Source organism: Bombus flavifrons, chromosome 17 (assembly GCF_040668555.2).
Source record: "Bombus flavifrons isolate JBK064 chromosome 17, iyBomFlav1_principal, whole genome shotgun sequence".
NCBI classification, from domain to species: domain Eukaryota; kingdom Metazoa; phylum Arthropoda; class Insecta; order Hymenoptera; family Apidae; genus Bombus; species Bombus flavifrons.
This window is the reverse complement of record NC_138458.1, coordinates 2,687,203-2,713,434: the sequence shown is the minus strand read 5'-3', so window position 1 is coordinate 2,713,434 and position 26,232 is coordinate 2,687,203. Positions and strand designations below refer to the sequence as shown.

The following is a 26,232-nucleotide window of genomic DNA, read 5'->3' as shown; positions in this document are numbered from 1 at the left end:
TGTTTTGTTTGGTTTACAAAGGTTGTCGTAGGTAGATTTTCCAAGCCCAACGAGCTCTACAGCTTTACCCGAAACCTGCCTATAACCGATCAGGAAAGCGAACTCTTCTGCGCGCGCGCGTAACGTACATATTTCTCGTGTTCTCGTCACTTGTACTTGCCCGCCCATCGTTTCGCTCGATTTGAATTTTGCGCGGCATTAACACGTCGCGGCTTTCGGCGTTTTGTCGCTAGATGTCGTCGGGTACGACAAGGTGGGTTTTATTTGATCTATGAAGACTGTCACGTTTCTAATAAAATAAAAATAAAATTCTTATTCTTATAATTATAATTATAATTATAATTAAAATTCTGATAAAATTCTTATCTCCGCGTTGTATCACCTTGCATGGCCCGTCGTAAGGTGGTTGGACGGGACTTCGGACGGCGTCGTTACGCAAGAACACATAGGGTGAAAACGAGAGTTCGCGGAAAATAAAAACTTTTTTTCGTACCATGTCGTGTGATCGGTTTTGGGTTTTTTACTATTCGCTCTTTTAACCGATTCGCGTATTCGCATTGGTACAAAAAATTCCGCTGGCAACCGTATTCCAGTGCCGTAAACCATTTCGGCAGCCATTGAATTCAGGTCCTCCTTAATGGCTGTCGAATCTTCAATAAAACGATCGGCAAAATTTCGATTCAGTTGCTCGAGTCATGGCATTTGACGCTGCTTTCAATTCCCGATGTAAACCATCCCATTGGACGCGGGTTTTGATTCGAATTGATATTCTTGGTCGGATGTTATTTTCAAGGGTACGCCAAAACAAGTTATCCATGTAGAAAGGAGGGCTGAAGCAACGGCTGATGCTTCCATATCGGCTATGGGTATTGCTTCGGGCCAACGCGAGAAACGGTCGATACACGATAGACAATATCGGTAGCCTTGCGAGTACGGTGTACAACCGCTTCCACACGCTCGGCTAGCAGCTTTATTCCGTCGGCGTTTACCGTATACCCAAGGAATGTGATTTTGTGCGCGTCGAATTCGCATTTCGTGGGATATATTACGACACCGTAGTAGTTTAGGCGGTTAAATAGTGTTCGCAATGTTGTTTGTCGTCTTCCGAAGCTATTGGAAAATCGTCGATGTACGCGTAGACGAATTCTAGGCCTCTCGTGATTTCGTCAACGAATTGTTGACGCGTTTGCGCGGCATTTCGAAGTCCAAACATTATATTCACTGCTTCGAAAAGTCCGAAAGGTATCGTGATTGCAGTTTTTTTCAACGTCTTCGAGCGCGATTGGTATATGATGGTAAGCGCGGAGGAGGTCGATCTTGGAAAAGATACGCTTACCGTGCAAATGTTGCGCAAAGTTTTCGATATGTGACATGTGAGTACTTGTCGGGTACGGTGCGGGCGTTCAACGCACGGTAGTCGCCGCAAAGATGTAAGCCTCCGTCTTTCTTCGATACGACATGCAGCGGTGATGCCCATGGACTCTTTGATAGCCGTATCACTCCTTGCTCCATCATCATCTCAAATTCCGTCTTCACTTGAGTCAGTCGGGTACGAGGCGTCGAGGTTTGCTGAAGACGAGGGGCCCGGGAGTGGTTTTGATGTGGTCTACCACATCGTGGCGAGTTTTTTTCTTGTCCAAAAAAGGGTGGACAGATTGTCTTGATCGATACGGCTTCAGTCGTAGCCGTGTATCCTGTCGAAGATAGGTTGGTGGTCTTGTCGATGAGCTGTCGATTTCGAGGGACGATCAGTAACCTATAGTGGCTCAGAAAGCCACACCAATGATAGGCGTGTTAACGTCCGCTACCGTGAAACTATTTGAATGTTCGTCGAAGCAACAGGTCGAGGGTCACTAGGATGGTGCCGTAAGTCGCGATGCGTGTCCCATTCGCCGCGAACAGTTTGCACGTGTCTTTGTTCACAGGTCCGCGTGACTTATTGCGAGGGTACACGCAAATCCTGATCCTGAGCTGTCGTTGTGCGCCGCGTTTACGGACGTCTGATCCCGTTTCCGTGCTTTCAATTGCAAGGAGCTCGGCACTTTCGTGCTCGGTCTCCAAAAATTGCGTGGTAATAGCATAGGCCGGGCGGTTGTGTCCTTCCTCGAGAACGTAAACGTCGGCGTCTCAAGCGTGATCGTGGACGGTGGCGGCCATCGAGGCTCCACGCGTCTATTCGCTCTATTAACCGACATAGCAGCTTGTGTATCGGGTCCGATTTGCGGTTGTGCCATTCGCCATCAGTTGTTTCTGCTTCGACGGCGGCAATTCGTCCCGTCTCAGGGCGAATTTCATGTATCAGATCGGCCATCTGAATTTTCTACTTTTCTTCCGTGGCGGCCAAGACGCGCTGGATATGAACCGGTAGTGAGGACGAAGTCATCTGGTGTTGAGAGGGTGGCGAGTTTCTTTAGGCCCCGATAAAATTAGGACGGAGTACTGTCGCCCATTTCTTCGCACTCCAACAACTTGCGCACTCTTGCATCTAAGTCGGCGAGTCTTGTACTTTAATCGGACGTAGTGCCCCGTCTTCGGCTGGTCGAGCAGTACGTCCCGGACCAGCTGGAACTGCTGCTCAGTAAGACTCGCAACAGTGATATGAAATTTAACTTCGTCGCTGGTAATGCGGGCAGTCTTGAACTGTGATTCCAATACCTGGGACCACAGCGTCACGCCGTGACTCCAGAACAGCGGTACCCAGAGCGGTGTGCTCACCAAACGTACGTTGTCCGTTGCGTCCGTCGCGCTTACGTCCTGATTGGCACTCGCCATTTTGAATGTAACACGATCACCTCTTTTCACTTTTATATCTCGTTGGGGTCACCAATTTGAGATGCTATTTTAAACGTGTTGGTTTGTTTTATAAAGAAACGAGTGGTAAAATTGTAATAATCAATTACATAAAAATCAATGTAAGTGCAAGTACAGAAATAGTGTATGCCGGTCGTAATCGTCGCTCGCTCGAAACTCATATATCGATAACAATTCTACTCTTCCACTCGCTAACTATTCAACTATTATATCGATAGATGTTATTATAAAAAGTTCAAAGTTAGATTTCATATGTAACTCCGGTTGGCGATTACAAATAACGACAATAAAATTTTGTCCGGAGTTCGTTTACCTTTAGACTTTGCAAACCAAAACAATGTTGGTATTCCAAGGCACAATGATATGAGTCTCTTCCGATTCAAATCTTCCGTTGGCTTATGTGCCGCTACAGTCCTTTCAATTAGTGTTACGATTTGACCATCATCAACGACTGTAGGCCACCTCATCAACATATTCTGAACTGGACTAACTCTGGAAGGTATTCTCACCTCCAGCACTATTTGTATAAACGGTACATTTTTCCCATTCTCTATTAAAGGAGCATCAAACGACGAAAATGTATCTCGCTTCCCTATATCTTTATTTATAAATATACTTGAAACTTGTAACTTAGAATTCACAAATACATGCATAAACAATCGAGAGCGGAGCGTTTAAATATCATTTATCATGATATGAATATGTACGATTCATTTCTATTGTAAACGTAGACGTTTCAAACGCCGTCATTCAAAAACGCTGCGAACTTTTGTTACGATTTAATACAGAGAATTAAATTTTGTATTTACAGTGCTTCACAAATATTTGTAAATATCGCCAATACATAATGTGTTCGACGAAATTGTTATAGATTTTTAAATGAAATACGAAGAAGCAATTTTTGTGACTAATATTGTACTTTCTGGACAATCGATCATATTTTGCGTAGTTGTGGATTAAATTCAACTATAAATAATTCCTACGACATAACTAGGCACTGATTTATTCGAATACAATGATTGTTTTGGAATTATTTTTATTATTCAGCTATCGAAAATAATATTTTCTATATATTTTATTTAAAAAAAATTTTTCCAATATAATTTCTGAAACAATTTCTCCAAACAATGTCAACATCGGAAATACATTCTATAATATTGTTGTTAATAGATAATTCAAGAGAGAACCATTCTGACGATGTTAGCGAATGTTATGATATAAAATAATTCGGCGCATGAAATTAAGAAGAGTATAAATATTAAAATTGTCTGTGACAGATGGCTTCTTATTATTAAAAATAATTCTGTTATCGATCTCTGCGCCATTTCACGATTTTAAAATGCCACTCGCTTGTTTTTTTATTCACGCACCATTTTGATCGACAACAAAAGAGGGGCATACATATGTCCACATAAACAACAAAGACAGAATGGAATTCTTTATGCAGCCATTTCTCTCTGTATGTGCGATTATTATATGAAAATTAATCCTAAGATTTAATATATTTCTCTTTCCCAACCTTTACCTTAATCCGAGTGTAGGTTGAACGCTATATGTCGCAGTATTACGCGAAATTATAAACAATTTCAATAATATAATTTCGCCTATGTTCACAGTTCCAAACACATAGATCACTCTGATATATCAGTAGTCACCGAATGCATGCCATATAGAGATGTTAATATATGCCTCGAGTTGATGTGAATGCCCTCATTTGTATCAAAGTTTGCGGTGATACGGTAAAAGCTAACAATTTCACCTATCCTCTGGTTACGTCACTTGCAGGATAGCAGGTAGATAATTCAGTAATTTTTTGTTTCGGCTTCTGATTGTATCATTCATCTGGGAGAACGAAGACCTACTAATTCATTGATCCCTTTTACCGGATAAGCTGCATCTACTCGGTGGAATTTGAGCTGTGTTATTATGCACCACTCACTCTTTTGTGAACTAAAGGCGCTTAGTCATTCTGTAGGTCCCAGTTAGCACCACGAGAAAATAAGGTGAGAGAGATCAAATAAAATAGACACCTCAATTCCACCATGGATTTTGATCTATGCGAAAAGGTTAGGAAATCTCGTCCCGTATAGTTGACTTTATACATATAAATATGCTAATCATAAGTATCGATAATTTATTGATGCAACACGTACGCGGTAATGATTGGTAGAAAATTTAATAAGTAATTCTACAAGTCAAATTAAGACGAAACTAAATACATGGAATAAAAAAAAATGCACAGTTCTAGGTTATGTTTATTAGTTCCTAACATTCAGAAGTTGACCTAAATGTCTCTGAAATGCGACATTTCCCTAGATGAAAGATGTACAGAGCAGAAAGAACCATACTCCACTGCTTTTTAAAAGATAAGAGCATTTCGATAACCAAAGCAAAACGTTAGACGAACCAGTCCATGCTACAGTTTAAATGTGTCTTTTATATATAATTTATTTCCCTGTACCTTTAACATTTTCTTATTCTTTTACTTTTTATTTCATTTGTATACGTATGTATGTACGTGAATATCATACTGTGTAGTGATTATTATCTCTCAGGTATTTTTATGCGTATACATCGCATGCATAATGTAAATACAGCACAATGTACATTCGAAGCATATGCTGCGCGGTGTTTTACACCACTGGATCGATGAAGGTTTGTTACAAAGGCTAGCCGCAAAATGTGATATTCAAGGTTAACATCTCTTGTTCTTTCGAAAAATGTCAACAAATCGATTGATCTGCGATCTATAGTTCATCATTCCATTCAACATCATTCTAATATACAGTATTAACTGTTCCATAATAACATTTGTAAGGATTGTCACGTGCCTATACGGCACGCAGCGCGCGCAGGCAATAGTTCGCTCGGGCCGTGCAAGGCGTAAATATTGTAGTATTGTGGACAGATTGTCTAAGAAATATCGGGTGAACCATAAACAATGTTGCGAAAAAGCCTAAGTGCCGACAGGCCAAATGGGTCTGGAAACTTCAATGGAATAGTTGCGCGGAAGAAAGGCCTACGTGACCATGGCCGCGGACTGTTGCGAAACACGTACGTGGTGGAGCTAAAGGGATGTTTAAGAGAGAAAGATGAATTAACAGTCAATCGTGAGTTGAGAAGTCCGAGTGTGGTCAGCGTTGTCACACGAGAGAGAGTTATCAGCGTTGTCGAGGAGGGTGGTCCGCGTGAAAGAGAGCGTTGGAACCGTGGTAACGAGAGTTGTAAATTAACTATTTAGTAGTTTAGTTATAGCACATTACTGTATTTAGTTCACGTTAAATAACCATCATTTCCTGTTTAATCCATTTTAAATAAATAAAATCCTACAATACACATGCGTTTTGCGTGCAGTGCGGGCGTGTGTGTAGATAGCTCATCCTGGAACAGACGTGTGTCAACGCCCGGACAAGCACAATATACTCGAACTAAACGAAACAATTTAGAAAACGAAAATAACTACTTCAAATATAGCTGTAAAATAAGGTTAATCTGCGGAAAATTTGTAAGTTCAGAAATATTCTAGTCCCATACGAGTCCTATTCACGAGATCGCTTACTGATGAGTGAGGGCGTTAGAAATAAAATAAGATAAATTGAATATTAATTTCAATGTATATAATGAACGAAAAAAGTAAACATTTTACGATAATCTCTGCATATACCGTGAATAAAAAAGAAAGAAAGCAATTGAGATACAATAAAACACCTCACGGAATTCATGTTTTTAGACAAACCAGTTTTAAAACATACAAATTAACTTAGCCCTCGTATTGACTACAATACGAGGCACTAGCCTGGTTCACCTTCGGACTTGGTGGTGAACAACGAAAGTTGTTTATCTAGGAACGATAAGAAGCCGAACTTATATTTTTTTTTTATACGCCGTGGTGGTTTGTAGATTTAAAAAATATTTAAAATATTTAAATTCTGAATAAAAATAATAGTTAAGAATAATTTTATTAAAGTATAATAATAAATAATAGTGAAAATAATATTTAAGCAGTAATTTCGCTTCATTTCTACAAAATGTATCGGGCGCTCAAAAATAATTTCTCCCGAGCATCATAGCCTTATTCTACACCTACGAGTAGATGTAAGAACTGCATCGGTAAGAACTGTAAAGGAAGTAGCTGCACGTTGACTTTCGCCTTCAATTCAGGGCGAAATTCTCTTATTGCGTCGTGCTCTAGTCATCATGAGGATAAAAAATCTGAAGGGAACCATGGGTCTCAACGCAACCGTTCTCTTGGAAACAATGTTAAAGTACTATTAGCTACCGAACTCACTCTATTTGTAATGTGCTTATATTTTGCAATCGGATGAATGGATAATGGCATCTATTGTCGCACGTAAGTAACTCAGATCCACCATTATACAGAATGTAATTGAACTGGCGGTGCTAGCGAAAAAGAGATAATTCTACGTGAAAGAAACAAATTGGAAATATACAACAAATGTTTTTTGATTGACGCTTCGTTTTTGATGAAATAAAAATTTGTCAAGTATACTTAAATTTGAATTACTGATTTAATATGAGTAAACAATCAGGAGGAGGTTATTCTACATCCGAAAGTAAGTCAGAAATGTAAAATAAAATTCTTATTTCTGCAGATCTTCACCGAACCAAAGGTGTGGAATAACGCTGTGATGCTGTACGAATCTGTGCTTTGAGTGACCTCAAAGTGGAGGCTTAATATCAGCAAAGATTTTCGTAAGGCAGCGGTGTTTACGTGAAAATGTTTACCAATACTACCTATAACATCACAATCGCCTATTATACCCGTGATTTAGTACTTAAGCTATAATCGATGTTTATATACAAACATCAGTAAGATAAAAGCAAAAATGAAATTTAATAATAGCGAAAAAAGATATGCTGTTAGCTTATGGTCCGTGCGGTGAAAATGCAACAGCAGCTCGAGCCATCTATATCGAAACGTATCCTTAACGAAATCAGCCATCTCGATGGATATTCCAGTAACTTTGTAAATCGCTTCGAGATACTAGAAGTTTTAATGTTACCAACGCAACAACGTATCCAAGACTGTCACATTTGATGAAAATACCATCGCGGTTCTAACAACGATAACAGAAAATATCAGATTTCACCAGGGTCTAGCATTAGTAAAAGAAGCGTACTTCGAGTCCTTCACAATGAAATATATCAGCTAGTTCCTCATTAGGAGCTGCACGGAACGAATCCGCCCAGTGTTTTCTGGATCAATGACACAATAATGATTTTTTTTACATAAATGTTACTTATAGAGGAAGCAATATTTAGTAATTACGAGGACATTAATTTGAGAAACATGCACAACTGGATACTACAAAATCCTCACTGACTTAAAGAAGTTGGACCACCAATGTCAATGGGGCGTTAATAGTAAAAGTAATTGTAGTGTGGCATACTCGGCAACCAATTAATACTTTATTAATGAATGATCACTTACTTCAGAGAACACCTCACCGATTTCGATGACCTTGAAATATCTTGTCAACATCAACATTCTGAATAACTTTTCGCTATACATGTCATCGCCGCTCGGCCTTAGTATCCACGATATTCATAAAAATTTAATTGAACTTACTTTCCGTTATACGTCTCTTTGGCATATTTGACCGCATTTGTACCAATACAAGATTAACTCATTGATGCTAATCGTTTTTAATATAAATTAAGGAAAATCAATCGGCTAATAATACCAACATGATTTAATGTTTATTTCATTCCATTTTTTAAGCGTAACGTGTACCTATCTAAGTAAATTCGATCACATTACTACTCAGTATTATTTACATGTACTACCAAACATATTGTTATGTATAACTCAACAACTAAGACACTATGCAGTTATCACTAGGTTCCACATGGTAATGTATACAGTTTATATACATTATCTTACATTATCTTGATCAGTTGAAGATTAAAATTAAGTAGAACGTTCTATATGTTGGCAAATTCATCGAAAATTATTTCTCGCTGTCATTGCTAGGCGTCTAATGGTGGTCGGATACTATTCTAATCAACCCCATAACAGAGCCTTTCTGAAGCGCGGCGCTTTTCCAAATATTCCAGATGGTTGTGCTCTAATTACTTTCGCGACAACTGAATGATTCAAAACTTGTCGCACCTTTCTAAAGCGCGACACTATCTTCAATTTCCAAACTGTTGTGTCATTGATATTCTAATTCATAACCATATGAGTAGCGTTGACTAGCGTATCGATCCAACTAGTAAGTAGACTCCACGTTTCGGTTTACCCGCTGTGTGCAGAAGTACTAGCACAGGAAGGATTAAAGTCTTTTTCAATGTCTTCTTGATTGTTGAATTGATATCTTATTCGAGTAGTACATATGGTGCAGATCCGAAATTGAATAAGAATATTACAGTGTTTAGATCCTCACCTTGTTTATGTGTATAGTCGAACACACTCTTGGAATATTATAATGAATTAATATTATTGTTTGAAGACTATAATTCGTTAACAATTAACAACGTTTTACTTCTTGATACAAAGAACAAAAAGAACACAAAGAACACAAACAACTAAACTGACTGACTGATAATTGAAAACTCTCAACTCAAAAGAACTCAACTGCTAACTGCTCGACAACTTGAACTCCTTGACAACTGCGAAACGCAAAGTGGCTACGCTTATTTATACAAAAAGATATCATGGAATAATTGTCACGTGACGGGTTATTCCATGAATACGCGGAGTTTCGGCATGTAATTACTTCCGCAGACGCTGCAATCTTCATTTTTGCTGATGTCCTTCCAAGAAGTGTTAGGATTTCCTTTCTTCTCTGATGTCGTTTTCATGGAACTGTTTTGAACCTTTTCCTTCCTGAAGTCTTTGTTATTGCATTCCTCTTAGAATTTTTATTTCCGCTAATAATGAGTCGTACTTTCCTTGACCTGATGTTACCTTTTGCTGATGCCGAAGTTTGATTCTTTGGCGCGTGACAGTTAGTTGTTTCTGCTGATACGGCGTATTGTGGCGGGGAGGGCGCGCGCAAGGCGACGCGTGTCAGCGGATGTCTCATGTTCCATGTTTCGATTTCGATATTCTTAAGTCAGATTTCAATAAGTATTTGTACGAGTCGTATCTTTTATTTCTCTTGAGTTTTCTGTTTTTAATTTCATTTGCCTGAAGTTGTGGTTCGCTCCATTCGTGAGTTATGACGTGTTCCTTTACTGCCTCACGTTACGATTCGGGTGGAGCGCGAGACGTGACATCATAATTCAATGTCCTCCGATACTTTGGCATCAAAAACATAACATATCATTTGAAATAATGAAATTGACTTTAAAATTTCTGAAACATCTCCACATATAAAAAGGTAGAAACACCACATAATATGACTTTCCAAACTGTACAATTATTCTAAAATACATTTTTTCATACAACGCGCTCTTTAGAAGTTGTTCGAGCTATAGAAATTGCTTGCGTGGGTCAGCTTGTGTATTGAATGTCAATAGTTATTACATACAAACATTTATATGTTGTTGACGTTCGTTAAAATCGGCACCATTTTTTTCATATTTTATCTGCTGATCATGTTTGCGTGACACACATCATTGCGTCACATTTTCGTCTGAAGTTTAGCTGTGTACAACATTATTATACTAAAAATATTAAACGCTTCAAATATTACAGGTGTCATATTATTAATATTTATGCGGTATTTTTCAATAACCAGCTGAAGATTTTTTTACGTTTCAGATATTACACGTTGGTAGTCAGATTGACTTACTTTGCTACAAATTGACAGAAATTTCTCATAATTATGAAAAAGAAAAATTGCAGAAACATATAATAGATGACATCGTTGGAAGACATCAACGAATCATACAATTCTCAAAGAATATTGAGAAAATCTTCACTTACATATCGTTATGTCAATTTGTATCGAATATGTTAGTAATCTGTTTCATAAGTTTCATTTTGGTGGTCGTAAGTGAATTTGACTTATGATTAACAGTAACATTGATAGATAATTGAACTGAGTGTATATAAAACAAATGACTTTCATTGATAACAGTCTTCACATATGGATCAAGCGACTGTGATAATAATGAAATGCTTTCCGTATTACATTGCTGTTAATTGTGAAGCATTTATATTATGTTATACTGGCGAATATCTTACTTCTAAGGTAAGAAATGGAAATACAAGAAATAAAGCAAAATAGACTATTACATACGACATAATAGTTTACTAATACCTATATACCTTCTTTTCAGAGCGAAGATATTACTAAATCTGTATATAATTTTCTTTGGTACGAATTAAAACCTCAAAATTCTCGTGTTATATTATTAATGATATTGCGATCACAGGGAAAATTAACATTAACAGCGGGAAAGTTTCTTTGCCTTTCTCTCGAGGCTTTTGCGAATGTAAGACACTTGAGTTTATAACATGAAATGAATACATATAAAGTAACAATATACCTACGTTCCGATTTTATTATTATTATTTTTTTTATTTTTGTAATTAGTTTTTATGTAAACGGACATTTTGTTTTTATGTAATTATAGTAAATTAACATTTTCAGATGTTAAAAGCATCTGCTTCGTACGTGTCTGTTTTGTACGCAATGTACTGATTTGTTGAAAAATCGTTCCAAAGTTTTATAGGTTTTATTTGAGTACGGAAAATTTTAACAAAAGTATCATGTTAATAGATTGATACATTTGATTTTCTTTGTAGAGATATGTAAATAGAAGAACATGAACGTAATTAATCGAATAAAATCTCAGTTATTTAATTTCCCTAATATTTCACAAAATAAGTGCATAAAAGAAAGATATTCCAAATGATAAAGCTTGTATAAACTGCTTTATTTAAAGCGAATCGTGATATACGTTTACAGTGTATTCTCAAATTATTCGCGAATAACTGCGTGTATGTGAAGCATTACCACATTTCATGGCTAAAATGTAAATAAATTAATTCTAAAACGATTCATACATAACATTGGTCATTATTGACAGTATTATTGATAGCGTGTGGTCTATACTGAAATACGATACAGATTACGTCTTACTCAATGGTACAAGTTTCTCGATTTGTCCGCTGTACAGTAAGGCGTTCTAATCGCTGTGTTAACTGCGTATATAAGACGGTCGGATATACGTGAAATATGACCGTAGCGTACAACGAAATGTAGATTGTTTTCAATAAAGCACAGTTTATGACGTTATGTTATGACGTGAATAGCCTTTCACGAGTGTTGTCAAACCTAAATGTATATTTACGTATGATCGTGGTTGAGTATAATTACATGCCATTATAATACGCCACTTGGTCGAATGTAGAAAAATGTAGTGCAAGTGAAAAAGGAAGAAATCCAAAGTTTTGATTAAAAACATATCAGTGAGTGAGACAATAGAAATGCAACGGTGAAACTTTTTTATTGCTCATTTTTGTCGTATTAACCTCTTACCACTGTTGATGAAAGGTTTTTCTGATTAAAAGACAGACCAAGCACGAGTATGCTTGGAGTATATTTACTTATTTAATGACATTAACTTATCTCCTTTCTTATTAGATATTATTATTATGATTATTAGATATGTTATCACGTTCGCAGCAAGTTTCCTTACTTGAAGATAGTATAATCGGCTAGAGATGGAAAATACACCGATTTCCTAGATAGAGAACCGCTCTCGAGTTATAGAGCCGGTACTTTGCTGCTTGAAGGGCCGCTTCTTATTTATATGAACTCTTTTAAAACGTTATGTATGTGGTTTAACTTTTTCTTTCAAAATTGCTACATTTAGAACAGATTATTAAAGCTAACAGTTTTCTGGATATTACAAGACAAAGTTTTTGTGTCCCGTCATTAAGATCTTTGCATCCCTTTCACACTGATTTTAATTTTTATAAAAGAGATACGTGTCGAAAGATTATTCATATATAATTTTCGTTAAACTTGATGAAATTTGAAATTTCATGTTACCCTTTAACTATAGGTACATTCCGATGACTTGTGCATAATATTACACATTATAACATCAGAGAATGTAATATATATTGTATAACGTAGTTAATGTATACTGATAGATCCTGATGTTAGCGCTTCGCACATAACTTGTCGCTAGGTCACCGCTTTCCTTGGCACTTACAGCGACTCACGAAAGTATTCGAACTCTTAAATTTACAAATTTAAATTAATAAAATGAGGTGTGCTACGCTAATTTGTTAATACAATTTGGTATCTATAGCGACGGGAAAGTCTCAAGATTACATCAGTAAAATTTGAAAACGATTCAATAATATAGACAGAAGTTATGATACATTTATTAGAAACATTCATGATAAGTGTCTCACAAAAGTATTCGAACGCTGTAGCACTGTTGAGAGTTTTTCATCTTCCTTTGCACTGAATGTAAACATCATTGCTAAATGAAAATATTGGTACGTTCACTTGATGTTAGGATATCGTTTCAGTAACAGTAACGTAGAAGTGTGCACAACAGTATTTAAAATGAATACCAAATAGTCTGAAACAAAAGTGTGAAAGAGAAATAATATTCCGATTACACAAGGACGGCAAATCATATAACGAGATTGCCGGAATTGTGAACAGAAGTAAGCCCATAATACGCTATATCATAAAAGAGTCAAAGGACGAGGGAATACTTGCAAACAAAGATTGATCACGTCGATCAACGAAATTGACTAGAAGAGAAGAGAAAGTTATTCGCAAATTAAAAAAAAAATCTCACTACATCTGCTCCTCAACTCGCAAGTATGGTAGCTGATATGTTTCATAAAGAAGTTCACCCAGAATTGTCGATGAATCTTATGAAACAATGATATTCATGGCAGAGTGCCGCGAAAGAAGCCATATATTGATGCGGTAAATCATAAGAAAAAATTGACTTTTCCAAGAACCTATGTTAATAAAGATCTTTTTGGGACAAAGTCATCTTTTCAGACGAGTCAAAGTTTAACATTTTTGGCTTAGATGGTCAAAATTATGTGTGAAGAAAACGAAATACGGAATTGGAAATTCGACATTTACATCAAACAGTGAAACACGGAAGTGGATCGATCATGGTGTGGTGGTGCATGGCTGCCAGTGGCACCGGCAATTTGATATTTATTGATGGAATACTTGATAAATATAAGTATTTAAATATTTTAAAAATAACCTTAAGGAAAGTGCCCGTAAATTAGGATTATTGGAAGATTTCCACTTCCAACAAGATAATGCCTAAGCATACTGCTAGAATTGTGAAAGAATGGGTCGTATATAACACACCACACATCTTAATTACTCCACCGCAAAGTCCAGACATAAATCCGATTGAAAATTGATAAATTTCAGGTAATTTCAAAGCAAGTATTAAAAGATAAAATTACAGAAATATAGAACTCCGTTGAGTGTAGTTTTACAAAATCATTGGTTTACAGTATGGAACGTCGATTGAGACCTATTATTCCTGCTAAAGATGATCCAACAAAACATTAATATTAAATAATTTAATAGTATATATAGCGTTCAAATACTTTTGTGAGTCACTTACAATGTGTGTTTCTGATAAATGTATCACAACTCCTACCTACGTTGTTGAATCCTTTTCAAATTTTACTGACACAATCTTAAAACTTCCATCTTCCTATTGACATCTGCTGGTATAAACAAAGTACTTTAATGTATATTATTTTGGCCATTCAAGTTTGCATATATACGCGTTCGAATACTTTCGTAAGCCACTGTATGTAGAAAGCGTTACACTAACAATAATACTTGATATAAAAACATATTAACACAATATGATATATATTTTTATATATATAACAATAAAGAACAATAAATAGCTAATGCAAGTGGCTTCTAAAATGAGTTACATGCATTTGATGCGTAATAGTGTAGTATCGGGGAAAGTTAGGTATAAATTTTTCCCCGACTATTTACAATTTATTTACAATAAATTGACTGTACAGATATTAATTAGACAGAAAACGATAGTTGTTTAACTGGAACTAAACACAAAAATCGTAGGGACTTTCGGTTTGGTACGGGGCGAAGGTAACACGCGGACGGAGAGCTCTGGGGAAAAAGGAAGTGCGAAGGGAAAAAGGAGAAGGAAATACAAAGTGACACGAAGAAGGGAAAATAAAGGGTGAGGATACGAGGAGAAAGTGAAAGAAAAGCGAAAAGAAGTCTGGAATGAGAGGTACGAATTAGAAAACTAGAGGAGAAGAAGTTATGTAGGCAAAAGCGCGACAAATAAAGTAAGGCAGGGAAACAAACGATGGCGTTAAACAAAGGAAGACCAAGCAACGCGGGTAAGTCGGCAGATAAGGATAATTTCAAAAACACATTGGATAGTTACAGCTTGTCAGAAAAAGAGATACCAACCAGGGAGAGAGGAATGGAGGTAATGATGGAAAAAATAGAGAGGATGGAATGAGGATTTGAGGCGATGATAAAAGAAATAAAAGGGATATTTGAAAAATAAGTGGAGGAAACGAAGAAGGAAATGAAAGAGGAGAGGGAAAGAAGTGAGAGAGGGAGCCAGAGAGAGAGAGAGGAGAGAGCCAGAGAGAGAGAGAGAGAAGAGTGGGAAAGGGAAAGAAGAATTAGAAGAATCGAGGAGGAGAAAGACAGAGTAGAGAGAGAGAGAAAAGAAGAAAAAACATAGTAACTAAAAGAGTAGACTGGAACGAAGAAAGCAATGAAGGGACAGTAAGGGAGTTCATATGGGGAAAAATGAAAATAGAGGCAGAAGTAGAAAGAATACATATGTTAAGGGTGAGGGACAAAAAACAATATTAGTGGCGACGTCGAAATCAAGGGAGGAAAAAATAAGGGTAACGAAGGGAAAAAGCAAGCTGGAAAAGGGAATATACATAGATGACGATCTGACGAGAAAAGAAACAGAGGTACAGCAGCAAATAAGAAGGATAGCCAGAGTAAGAAGGGAAAAGGGTGAATATGTAAGGATCGGATATAAGAAGCTAAAGATAGAAAATAGATGGTACAGGTGGAACGGAAACGAGGAGAGGCTGGAGGAGGAAAGAAAGAGAGGGGGAGAAAAGTGAATAAAGAGGAAAATGGGGGAGGGGATTACAAAAGGGATAGAAATGTGTTTCTAGAATGTATCAGGGCTAATAAGCAAGGACAAGGAGGTGTGGAAATATCTGAAGACTTTCGACGTGATCGGGCTCACAGAAACTTGGATAGAGGAAGACATCTGAGAGAAACTAAAATATAGACTACCCAAAAAATTCGACTGGAAGTGTAGGACAGCAATAAGAGTAAGAAAAAAAGGAAGAGCAAAGGGGGGAATAATAACGGGTATAAATAAGGAACTGAGAGAGATAGAATACAAAGAAATAAGTGATAATATAGTGGAAAGAAAAATAGAACACAATGATAAGACGTATAGGATAATGGTAGTTTATAATCAAGACACAAAAGGGGCATGGAAAGAAATAGAGGAAAGAGTAGACGGAAGAGAAGAAGAAGTGATGATCATCGGCGGAGACTGGAATGCAAGAACGGGAAAGAGGGGGGGGGGGGCGACAAACGAGGACCTAGGGAAAAACAGACGATCAAATGACAAGACAATAAACATGGAAGGAAGAATTTTGTTAAAGTACCTGGAGGAAAGAGGCTGGACGATAGTCAGTGGAAGAGATAAAGAAGGGAAGGAGTGGACATGCATTGGGGAGAGAGGAAACTCTGTGATAGATTACGTGATTAGCAACCAGGAGGCGACAGAAGAGATAATTGGCATAAAAGTAGGAAAAAGGACAGAGTCAGAGCACATGCCGTTAGAGATAGAAATAGGGGGGCCGGAACTACAGGCAAATGAGGAAAAAGAGGAAGAAAAGAAGGAGAAAAGGAAGGAAAAAGTAGGAAAAATACTTGGAGGAATGTAAAGACTGGACCTGCAATGGAAGAACAGTGAAGGAAATGTGGACGGAAATAAAAAAAAGATAAACGAAGCAGTGCCAAAGAAGAAAGTGAAGATGACGAAATGAGGCGTGGGGGAGAAAGCGTGGTACGACAGGGAGTGGAAAGAATGGAAAAGAGAGATGAGAAGGAAGATGACAAAATTTAGGAAAGGAAAATGCAGCAGAGAAGCGCTCATAGAAGAAAAAAAGGCATTCAAACAGTGGTGTAAACAAAGAAAGGAAAGACACGAAGAAGAAGAAATGGAGAAAATAAAGACGATCAAAACAGAACAATAAGCGTGGAAATACATTAATAAATACAGAAGAAGTAGAGAAGGTATAGATGAGGATATAAGCGAAGAAGAGTGGAAAATCACTTCATGGATATTTTGGAAAGGACAGAGCACAAAGAGAGCAGAAAAACGGGAGGCATAGAGAGGAAGAGAAAATAACGGAGGAGAGAGAAGATAATATAAGGAAGGAAGAGGTAATTTACCAGCTGAGGAATTTGAAGGAAAAGAAAGCAACGGGGGAGAACGGGTAAGAAAATGAGGTCTGGAAGTATGCACCGAAGGTAGTGGGGGAGGCGTTATGGGAAATATTAAGGAAGATATGGTATGGGGAGGGGATACCAGAGGATTGGAAAAAAGGGGTGATATGCCCGATACATAAGAAGGGAGACAAGAGAGTAGCGAAGAGCTACGGAGGAGTAACTTTAATGGATACTGCATACAAGATTTACGCAGGGATACTGGATGAACGTCTGAAGGCAGAGATTGAAGACAAATTGGAAGAGAGCCAATTTGGATTCAGAAAAGGAAGAGGAGTGATCGATGCGGTTTATGTGATAAACCACATCATAGACAAACAGCTAGGCAAAGAAAGAGGAAAATTATATGCCTGCTTTGCGAACTTAATAGCGGTGTTCGACAGGCTAAACAGAGGGAAACTGGAGGAGAAAATGAGGAAAATGGGGATTAACAAAAAACTAATCCGAAGGATTAGAGAAATATACGAAGAAACGAGGAATATAGTGAGAGTCAAGAACCACAACAGAAGAGAATTTTGGACTGTGAGGGGAATCAGACAAGGGTGCCCATTGAGCCCGACGTTATTCAACATCTACGTGGCAGGACTAGAAGAAGGATCAAGGAAAGGACAGGCCGGGGGCATAGTGGTAGGAGAAAGATGTTATTTAATAAGGTTTTGGGTTTATAAACTAACGATTCACTTAGATTCGTTTTCTCCAATATATTTCAGTCTAATAATTCAGTCTTATAACACGTCTTACCACACAGGAATCTCCAAGTCAAAAGAACAACGTGGTCGACTTCTAAGACAAAAGAGCGTCGTTAGAAGTCGTACCAACTTAGCTTGTAGCAACCAGTGATCATACCAACTTAACATTTCTCAACACTCCCCTTTGATCGCTAGTTTCTACAAGCCCCATAGCTTTGGTAAATTGCTGAGTCTTAATCCTATTTAACCCTTTGGTAAGAATGTCAGCGACATTCTCCGGACTAGGTACATAAGTATAATCTAGTATTCCCCTCGATACGCAGTTCTTAACGTAAAAGTAGCGCACTTGGACGTGCTTAGAACTCTCGGCAACTATTTCGTCCTTTGACCATGAAATAGCTCCGATATTATCGCAGAATATTTTGCAGGGGCGAGGGCAATATGACAGTTGACCCAATTCCTTCAACAGTAAAGAAATCCACACTGTTTCCCTTGCTGCTTCCTGCATTGCCACGAATTCCGCTTCGCACGTCGACTGAGCTATAATCGGTTGTTTTTTGGATAGCCAGGATATCGCAGCACCAGCGAGTATGAACACATACCCGCTCCTGGATTTCCTGTCTACCGTACAACCCGCAAAATCCGAGTCGCAAAATACTTTCAGGGGTTGCCCGGTCCTCTGGTATACTAACTTTAAGTCTTTGGTCTTTAGTAAATATCTGAATACCCGCTTCACTGCTTTCCAATCGGATACAGTCGGATTCGCGCATCTTTGGCTTAATTTTCCTATTGCACACGCAACATCAGGACGACTTACAGTAGCGACATACATTATGTGCCCCACAGCTTGTTCATATAATTTGCTGTCGAAAGGCTCATCGCGTTCAATATCAAAACCAGCCTCACATTCACTAGCTAGCGGTGTCGACACTCCCACCACCCCAACCTCGCGAGTAATGTCAAACAGATCCAGCATTTGACCTATCTGTACAGATTGATCGAATACTACCGTGGTGCTGTTTGGCTTACTCAGGTGGATGGACAGAAATTGAGTGTCTACACCTAGCATTCTAACATCTTTTTTTTTTTTTTTTTTTTTTTTTTACGTGGAGAAATCCTCATGGACACCCGCGGCTGTCAAACAGCGGCGGGTAGTGTCGGACTCTTACCGACTAAAACTCCACGGTGGCCTGTCCTGACGTTTGGTCGAGGGACACACGGGCTCTCTTGCGAAGTACTACCGGGGTGCCCCCTGTCGTCTATCTCCCTGTGTAGATCTTGAAGGGAGACGTCCTGTTCTTGCTTGGTCCGTTAGGGGGGGACCACGTCCCCTAACGCCTCGATCCTATTCTCACGCTCCTAAGGCGGCGGCTGCGCCGCGCCTTCGTGGCGTCTGATGTTCCTCTGCTGCTGCGACGTCCTCGAGGGATGGCGCGATCTTTCCCGATCTCTTTCCGCCCGCTCCTTCGCGAGCATCACTTGCTCGCAGTATGTGCGGACGGCGACGAACTCCTGGCGCCCTCTGAGCATCGCCTCGACGACCGCTTCGGGGGCTAATCTCTCGCCAATGTCGAGCCGTAGGACGCGTCGCGGTTCTGCCCACGCCGGGCAGTGCTCCAGCGTGTGTTGCGCCGTGTCCTCCTCTTCCTCGCAGTGGTGACAGATGGACGTCGCCTCCCGCCGAATCCTGAGCAGGTACTCGCCGAATACTCCGTGGCCGGTGAGCACCTGCGTCGTCCTGAAGGTTAGCGGGACCCCGCCGTGTTCTCTCCAGGCGTCCCAGTTCGGAAGCACGGCGCGAACGGCGCGATGTGGCCGCACGGCGTCCTCCTCCACCAGCTGAGAGCGCCATCGCTCCCAGATCTCCGACTTCGTCTCCTCCCGAATGTTTCGGACCGTCTGGCTGTTGGACGGTGGCGTCGTCGTCGTCGTCGAGCGCCCGTCCGAGCTCGGACATCTCAGGTGTTCGTACACCCTTCGGAGCGCGAGGGCCTGCAGCTCGAACGGCGGGGACGCCGCCAGCACGGTCGCCGACGCGTAGGACACCGTCCTGTATCCTCTGGCGATGCGGATGGCGATCGTCCGCTGCAGTCTTCTCACCAGAACCAGGCTGCGACGACTCGCCGCCAGATCTTCGGCCCAGACGGGAGCCCCGTAGAGGACTCGGGACCGGACCACTCCCTCGTAGAGTCGGCGGACTCCCAGTCCTGCTCCGCCGATGTTCGGTAGAAGGCCGCACAAGGCGTTGGCCGCGGCCATCACCCTGGGGACCAGGAGCTCGAAGTGCGGTCCGAACGTCCATCCGCTGTCGATGGTGAGACCCAGGTATCTCATCTGGCGTCTCGCCGGCACCTCTTCTCTGTCGATGGTCACGGAGAGGTCGGGAGGAGGGGTTCCTCTGCGGCGTTGGTCGAAGAACCAAAGGGCCTCGGATTTGGCCGGCGACACTCTCAGCCCGAGCATCCGAATGGCGCGTACCGCGCATGCCACGGCGTTCTCCGCGTTATTCACCGCCTCGTTCCATCATCGTCCCCCGGCCAGAACCAACGTGTCGTCGGCGTAGCAGACCAGGCCCGCGCCCGGGGGCACGGGGCATCGGAGGACCGAGTCGTAGGCCGTGATCCACAGTATGGGTCCCAGGACCGAGCCCTGTGGCACGCCGCGCTCGACGCGTCTTCTCTCTTCCCCGTCTTTTCCGCTGTACAGAATCCACCGGTCGCTCAAGTACGCCCGGATCACCCCGACGAGATACGCCGGAACCTCGAAGTATCGGAGGGCTTCCACTATCCTGGTCCAGGGGATGGAGTTGAAGGCGTTCGTGACGTCTAGCGATACCGCCAATCCCACCCCTTCGCGAGTGACCGTGTCCTCGGCCATGGATCGGACTCGCCTCACCGCGTCCACCGTCGAGCGCCCTCGGCGAAATCCGTACTGACTTTCGTGCCATCCGGGCGTCCTGTCCGTCATATGAGCCTCCAGACGGGCGGCGATGATTCGCTCGAACAGCTTCCCCACCTCGTCGAGCAGGCATATAGGCCTGTACGCGGACGGCGAGTCCGGCGGACGATCCTCTTTCCGCAGCAGAACCAATCTCGCCGTCCGCCACGTCCGGGGGTAGACACCCTCCCTCAGGCATCTTGTGTACAGGTGTCGCAGGCGGGGAGCCATGGTGTCGATCGTCTCCGCCCAGACTCGGCCTGGGATTCCGTCCGGACCCGGTGCCACGTCGCGGGATGCCATCCTTCTCGTGGCTTCGAAGAGCTCCTCTTCGGTGACTCCGAGCTCTTCGCTCCACTCCGTCGTCGTCACCGCCTCCTCGTCGTCGTCGTCGTCGCCGAAGTAGGAGGATGGCGCTGATTGCCCCGCGTCCCTGTCTTCCGGTGGGAACAGAGTCCCGATGACCTTGTTCAGCAGCACCGGGTCCATGTTCGCGGTCAGCGGGGGCGCCGTAGGTCGCAACTTCTTAGTCGCTATCTTGTAGGGCCGCCCCCACGGATCGGATTCGACCGCCTCGACCAGCTCTGCCCAGCACCGAGCTTTCGCGATCTTGATCTCCCGCTGAAGAGTGCGTCTCGACTCTCTGTACGCCTCGTAGCAGCTGGAGATCTCCTCTTCGTCGCGCGTCAGCCTGCGACGGCGGGCCCTCAGGAATCTTCTGCGGGCTCGGACGCAGCTCGCTCGCAGCTCCGCGATCTCCGGTGTCCACCAGTACACGCGGCGATCGCGTCTACCGCCCGGGACGGAGCGCGGCATCGAGGCGTCGCACGCCGCGCTCATGCGTCGGCGAAGTTCTTCCGCCTCCTCGTCGATGCTTTCCAACGATGATGCTGCTGCTGTTGTCGTTGTTGTCCGTCGGGCGTCCCAACTCCAGGCGGAGACGGTGGCCGCCGCCCGCAGCAGGTCCTTGTCCCTCTCCTTGAGCCGCCATCTCGGTGGTGGGCGGGATCGATTCTCTCCTCGTCGTCGTTGTCGTTGACGGGCGTCGTTGTCGTTGACGGGCGTCGTCGTCGTTGTCGGCCTGTGTAGTCTCGGGGGCCACCTCCATCAGTATGTAGAGGTGGTCGGATAGTGTTTCCATCCCCTCGGCCACTCTCCAGTCGTGGATCCGCCTGAACAGCTCCGGGATAGTCCACGTGACGTCGACCACGGAGGACCCTCTCCATGCCACGCAGGTGCTCGCCGAGCCTCTGTTTGCCAGCACGAGCCCGAGACCCGCGGCCCAGTCGGTGAGCATCCTTCCCCGAGAGTTGGAGCATTCTAACATCTAATTTGTCCCTAACCCTAGTTTTGAATATCTCAATCCACTCATTCGTCCCAAACACAAGGGTGTCGTCCACATACACAGCTACAATCAACCTTTTAGACGCATCCACATACACACATGGATCACTCACGCATGGGCTCAGACTCATACCTCTTAAAATGCTATTGATGTGCCTAAACCACATTCTTCCAGCTTGCTTCAGTCCATACAGGCTCTTTTTGAGCTTACACACAAATTTAGTTCTGTCTTTGCCTGGAACTCTAAAGAGTTCTGGTTGCTCCATGTATATATCCTCATCCAGAGAGCTGTTGAGATATGCACATTCCACATCGATGTGCTCGTAAACCCACTCATTCTCCGCACATAGAGCAAGCAGAATTCTTAGAGTTCTGCGTTTTACTATCGAACTGAAGGTTTCTGAATAATCTACTCCAGGCCTCTGCCAGAATCCCCGAGCTACTAACCTAGCCTTATATCTATCAGGGTCTCTCTTTATCGCAAGCACCCACTTACAGTCTATAACGTTTTTATCTAAGGGTCTTTGCACGATGTCCCACACATCTTTACTTTTTAGATTGTCTAGTTCCTTCTTTATTGCATCAGTCCACTTTTGAGCGTCTGGCCCTCTCAGGGCTTCATGCACATTCACAGGTACACACATGTTCTGAGATTTACAAACAATCGCAGTGCGAGCACAACAATCACATGTTCTCGGTTTGTGTAGCCTTGCCGACCTCCTCGGCACAAACGGTACACTCACAGTATCCACTGGATTGTCCTCACACGTTAAACTATCCATAAAGTAGTCGGTTTCCCCTTCGTCGTTTTCTCCGTCACTCTGTGTCTCGACGTCAGTTTGACCGGCTTCTCCCCTATGTTCAAAGGTTTCTACATCCCATATCCATTCCGAAGACTTATCCTTTATATGGTTCGTTTCCACCTTAGCGCTCTTGTAGGGGAACGTGTTCTCCTCGAATCTGACGTGACAGGATATTATCACCTTTTGGGTCTTCGGTAGGTAAATTCTATAACCTTTGACCTGTCTGTCATATCCCACAAATATCCCCTCACCCGCTCTGCTCTCGAATTTTCCTCCGCTTGGACTCTTTAGATACCAGACTCTGCATCCAAACACTCGCAGTCTGTTTATCTCCCCTTGGAGGTCACATCTCTTACCCCTCCATAATTCCAGTGGGATCTTGTCTCCGATGGCAGCGGATGGGCATAGGTTCCTTATGTGGCATGCCGTGTTCACAGCCTCCCCCCACAGATAGTCAGGGAGTCCAGATTGCTCGTTCGGAGACCCCATTTTGTTCAGGGTTTCTAGGAACAGTTTTCCTGTGTAAGATGCCTTTCTCCTTCAGGTAGTTCTCAAAGTTTTCTCCTGTGTACTCACCCCCGTTATCTGTTTGAAGTGCACTTATCTTAGATTGGTGTAAAGCCTCCACCTCCGCCTGGTACTCCTTGAAACACTTGAGTACTTCATTCTTCCTACTGATGATTCTGACGTGCGTGAACCGAGAAAAATCATCTATGAACGTTACGAAATAATTACCTCCGCCCAGCGACTTGCATTGTGTTCTGCCACTAATATCGCTGTGAATTATTTCTAAAGGACGCCGACACATGTGGTGGGCGGTCTTCGGAAAAGGTACTTTTGTCATTTTCCCTTTCACGCAGACCCCGCATGGTTCCTCATGCATCCTAGAGTCCTCCTTCACGCTCCTTACAGGGATTTTTCTCATCGCATTCCCATGTAGATGACCTAACCTCTCATGCCATGATACGATACCTTTGTACGCCTTAGCTTCAATAACCTCGGCGTGGTCGTTGTCATTTCCAGGTTCTTCTTGATCGTTCCCCATGGAAACGTTTGCTGCATGCCTCTCAGGTGGTATTGTCTCTAGGTAGTACACGTTGTCTCCTACCTTTGAGTTGAATACCACGTCCCCATCATCATGTGTGCCGACGGCCTCATCCTTCGTACATACTGTGGTGACGCCTTTCACTGCCAATTGCCTGATCGATATTAGATTTACATCTAATTCGGGTACCCACAGGGCGTTCAACAAGGATAGACTCCACCCGTCGCAAGCCTTGGTCATCTTCACGACGATCGTGCCTTTTCCCTTGACTTCCAGGTACCCCTTACCAATCCGAATCTGTCCGGACGCAGGCACGAAGTCCACGAACCAATACCTATCCGGAGTCATATGGTTTGAGGCTCCCGAGTCGAGATAGCTGATCCTGTCCCTTTCCACGTGGTTGATAGATGATAAAGCCAGTGTGGAGATAAGTCCCTTGGACTTCGGTTTATCTTCCACCTTGTTTTCTGGGTCTTTCCCTTCCTTGTCTTGGCAGTTGTACGATATGTGGCCTCGTTTTCCACATTTGTAGCATTTTTTATCTTTTGGGTTTTTGTACTTTTTCTTAGTGCCATCTTGACTTTGTTGGGGCTTGGTCTTCGATTGTTTGCAAGCCGCCATTGCACTATTCTTTTCGGATGAACCCATGGCCGCTTCCATTCTCCTTTCCTCAAGTAGGAGAACGGATTTCACGACCCTCGATGTTAGATTCTTATCGAGCCTTACCGTCCTAAGGTATGTCGCGTAGTTTGGGTCCGATACGAGGCCGGCTAAGATGAAGCACGCCATCACGTGGTCTTCGATTCTTAAACCTGCGTTGGAAATTTTTTCGCACAAGTCGTATATCTTACCGCAGTATTTTCCGACGTCCATATCGGGAGTTTTTTCCATGGTACCCAGTTCCCGTATGCATAGGACAGTGTCCATCGACGTGGACCTCCCATGGACGTCCTCTAGCGCCTTCCAACAATCCCTCGCTGTCTTCAAGGATTTAATTTCTCCGATAAATTCGGGGCGAATATGTCGGAAAAGATACGCACGTGCCATGTTATCCTTCCTCATGCATTCTGGGTCCAGCCTTTGCGCTGCCGTAAATCCTGGTTCTATTGCCTCCCAGCAACACAGGAAAACTAGCGAGGCTTCCGTCATAGTCTTCCAATACTCGTAATTGTCCTTTTTTAGGACCGGCTTCATATCGCTGTCCACATCACTTACTTTGTCGTGATCGGCCATGGCGTGGTCTCTTCTCGGATTATCTTATAAAACACAAAAAAACTAAAAAATAATACCGTTTTTCCCCGCAGTTTACTGCCCTGGGCCCATAACCTGTTATTTAATAAGGTTTTGGGTTTATAAAATAACGATTCACTTAGATTCGTTTTCTCCAATATATTTCAGTCTAACAATTGAGTCTTATACACAGGAATCTCCAAGTCAATAGAACAACGTGGTCGACTTCTAAGACAAAAGAGCGTCGCTAGAAGTCGTACCAACTTAGCTTGTAGCAACCAGCGATCATACCAACTTAACATTTCTCAACAAAATGGAGTGAAAAGAGAGCTTAAACGTCGAAATATCTCAAACGGGAAGGAAACGACGGCTAGTTTTCGTAAAAATCGACGAAATCAAAGCGATTTGCTAGCTGTTTGGCTTGTTTCGATTGATAGACGGTTGTGCAATGCATTCTGCACGTAAAATGGAGTGAAAAGAGAGCTTAAACGTCGAAATATCTCAAACGGGATGGAAACGACGGCTAGTTTTCGTAAAAATCGACGAAATCAAAGCGATTTGCTAGCTGTAGGGCTTGTTTCGACGTTTAAACTGTTGTGCATTGCATTCTGCACGTAAAATGGAGTGAAAAGAGCGCTTAAACGTCGAAATATCTCAAACGGGAAGGAAATGACGGCTAGTTTTAGTCAACATCGACGAAATCAAAGCGATTTGCTAGTGTCACGTCCCGCGCTCCGCACGTGCCGTAACGAAGACGGAATATGTAAAACACAAAAGAAAGAATTTAAATCAGTAAATAAAAATTGATTAATGAGTTAAATGAGTCGCGAACCAAACAAGTAAACCAGGAAATAAGAATAACTACAAAAGGAAAATAATTGAAACACCAGGAATAAATG

The 26,232-nt window shown here is 42.1% G+C and overlaps 1 protein-coding gene across 2 annotated transcripts; it reads left to right on the top strand.

Annotated features, from left to right (window-relative positions):
• Nucleotides 1–9,975: 9,975 nt before the first annotated feature.
• Nucleotides 9,976–13,532, top strand: LOC138188666 (odorant receptor 2a-like). Of its 2 annotated transcripts, none has more exons than XM_069130649.1 (5): nucleotides 9,976–10,157; nucleotides 10,541–10,771; nucleotides 10,860–10,973; nucleotides 11,062–11,217; nucleotides 11,376–13,532. In XM_069130649.1, the coding sequence occupies exons 2-5, from the start codon at nucleotides 10,733–10,735 to the stop codon at nucleotides 11,424–11,426; spliced, it is 360 nt and encodes a 119-aa protein (XP_068986750.1). In that variant the 5' UTR covers nucleotides 9,976–10,157; nucleotides 10,541–10,732; the 3' UTR covers nucleotides 11,427–13,532. The 2 variants fall into 2 exon arrangements, with proteins under 2 accessions (XP_068986750.1, XP_068986749.1); XM_069130648.1 differs by lacking the exon at nucleotides 9,976–10,157 and adding an exon at nucleotides 10,433–10,474.
• Nucleotides 13,533–26,232: the final 12,700 nt, after the last annotated feature.

Excerpts from the sequence above, each read along its gene's own strand:
- LOC138188666 (XM_069130649.1), top strand. The coding sequence starts at position 10,733 with ATGTTAGTAATCTGTTTCATAAGTTTCATTTTGGTGGTC. Across the intron at positions 10,772-10,859 it reads TAAGTTTCATTTTGGTGGTC|TCTTCACATATGGATCAAGC; the intron begins GTAAGTGAATTT and ends CATTGATAACAG. Across the intron at positions 11,218-11,375 it reads CTCTCGAGGCTTTTGCGAAT|ATGTTAAAAGCATCTGCTTC; the intron begins GTAAGACACTTG and ends TAACATTTTCAG.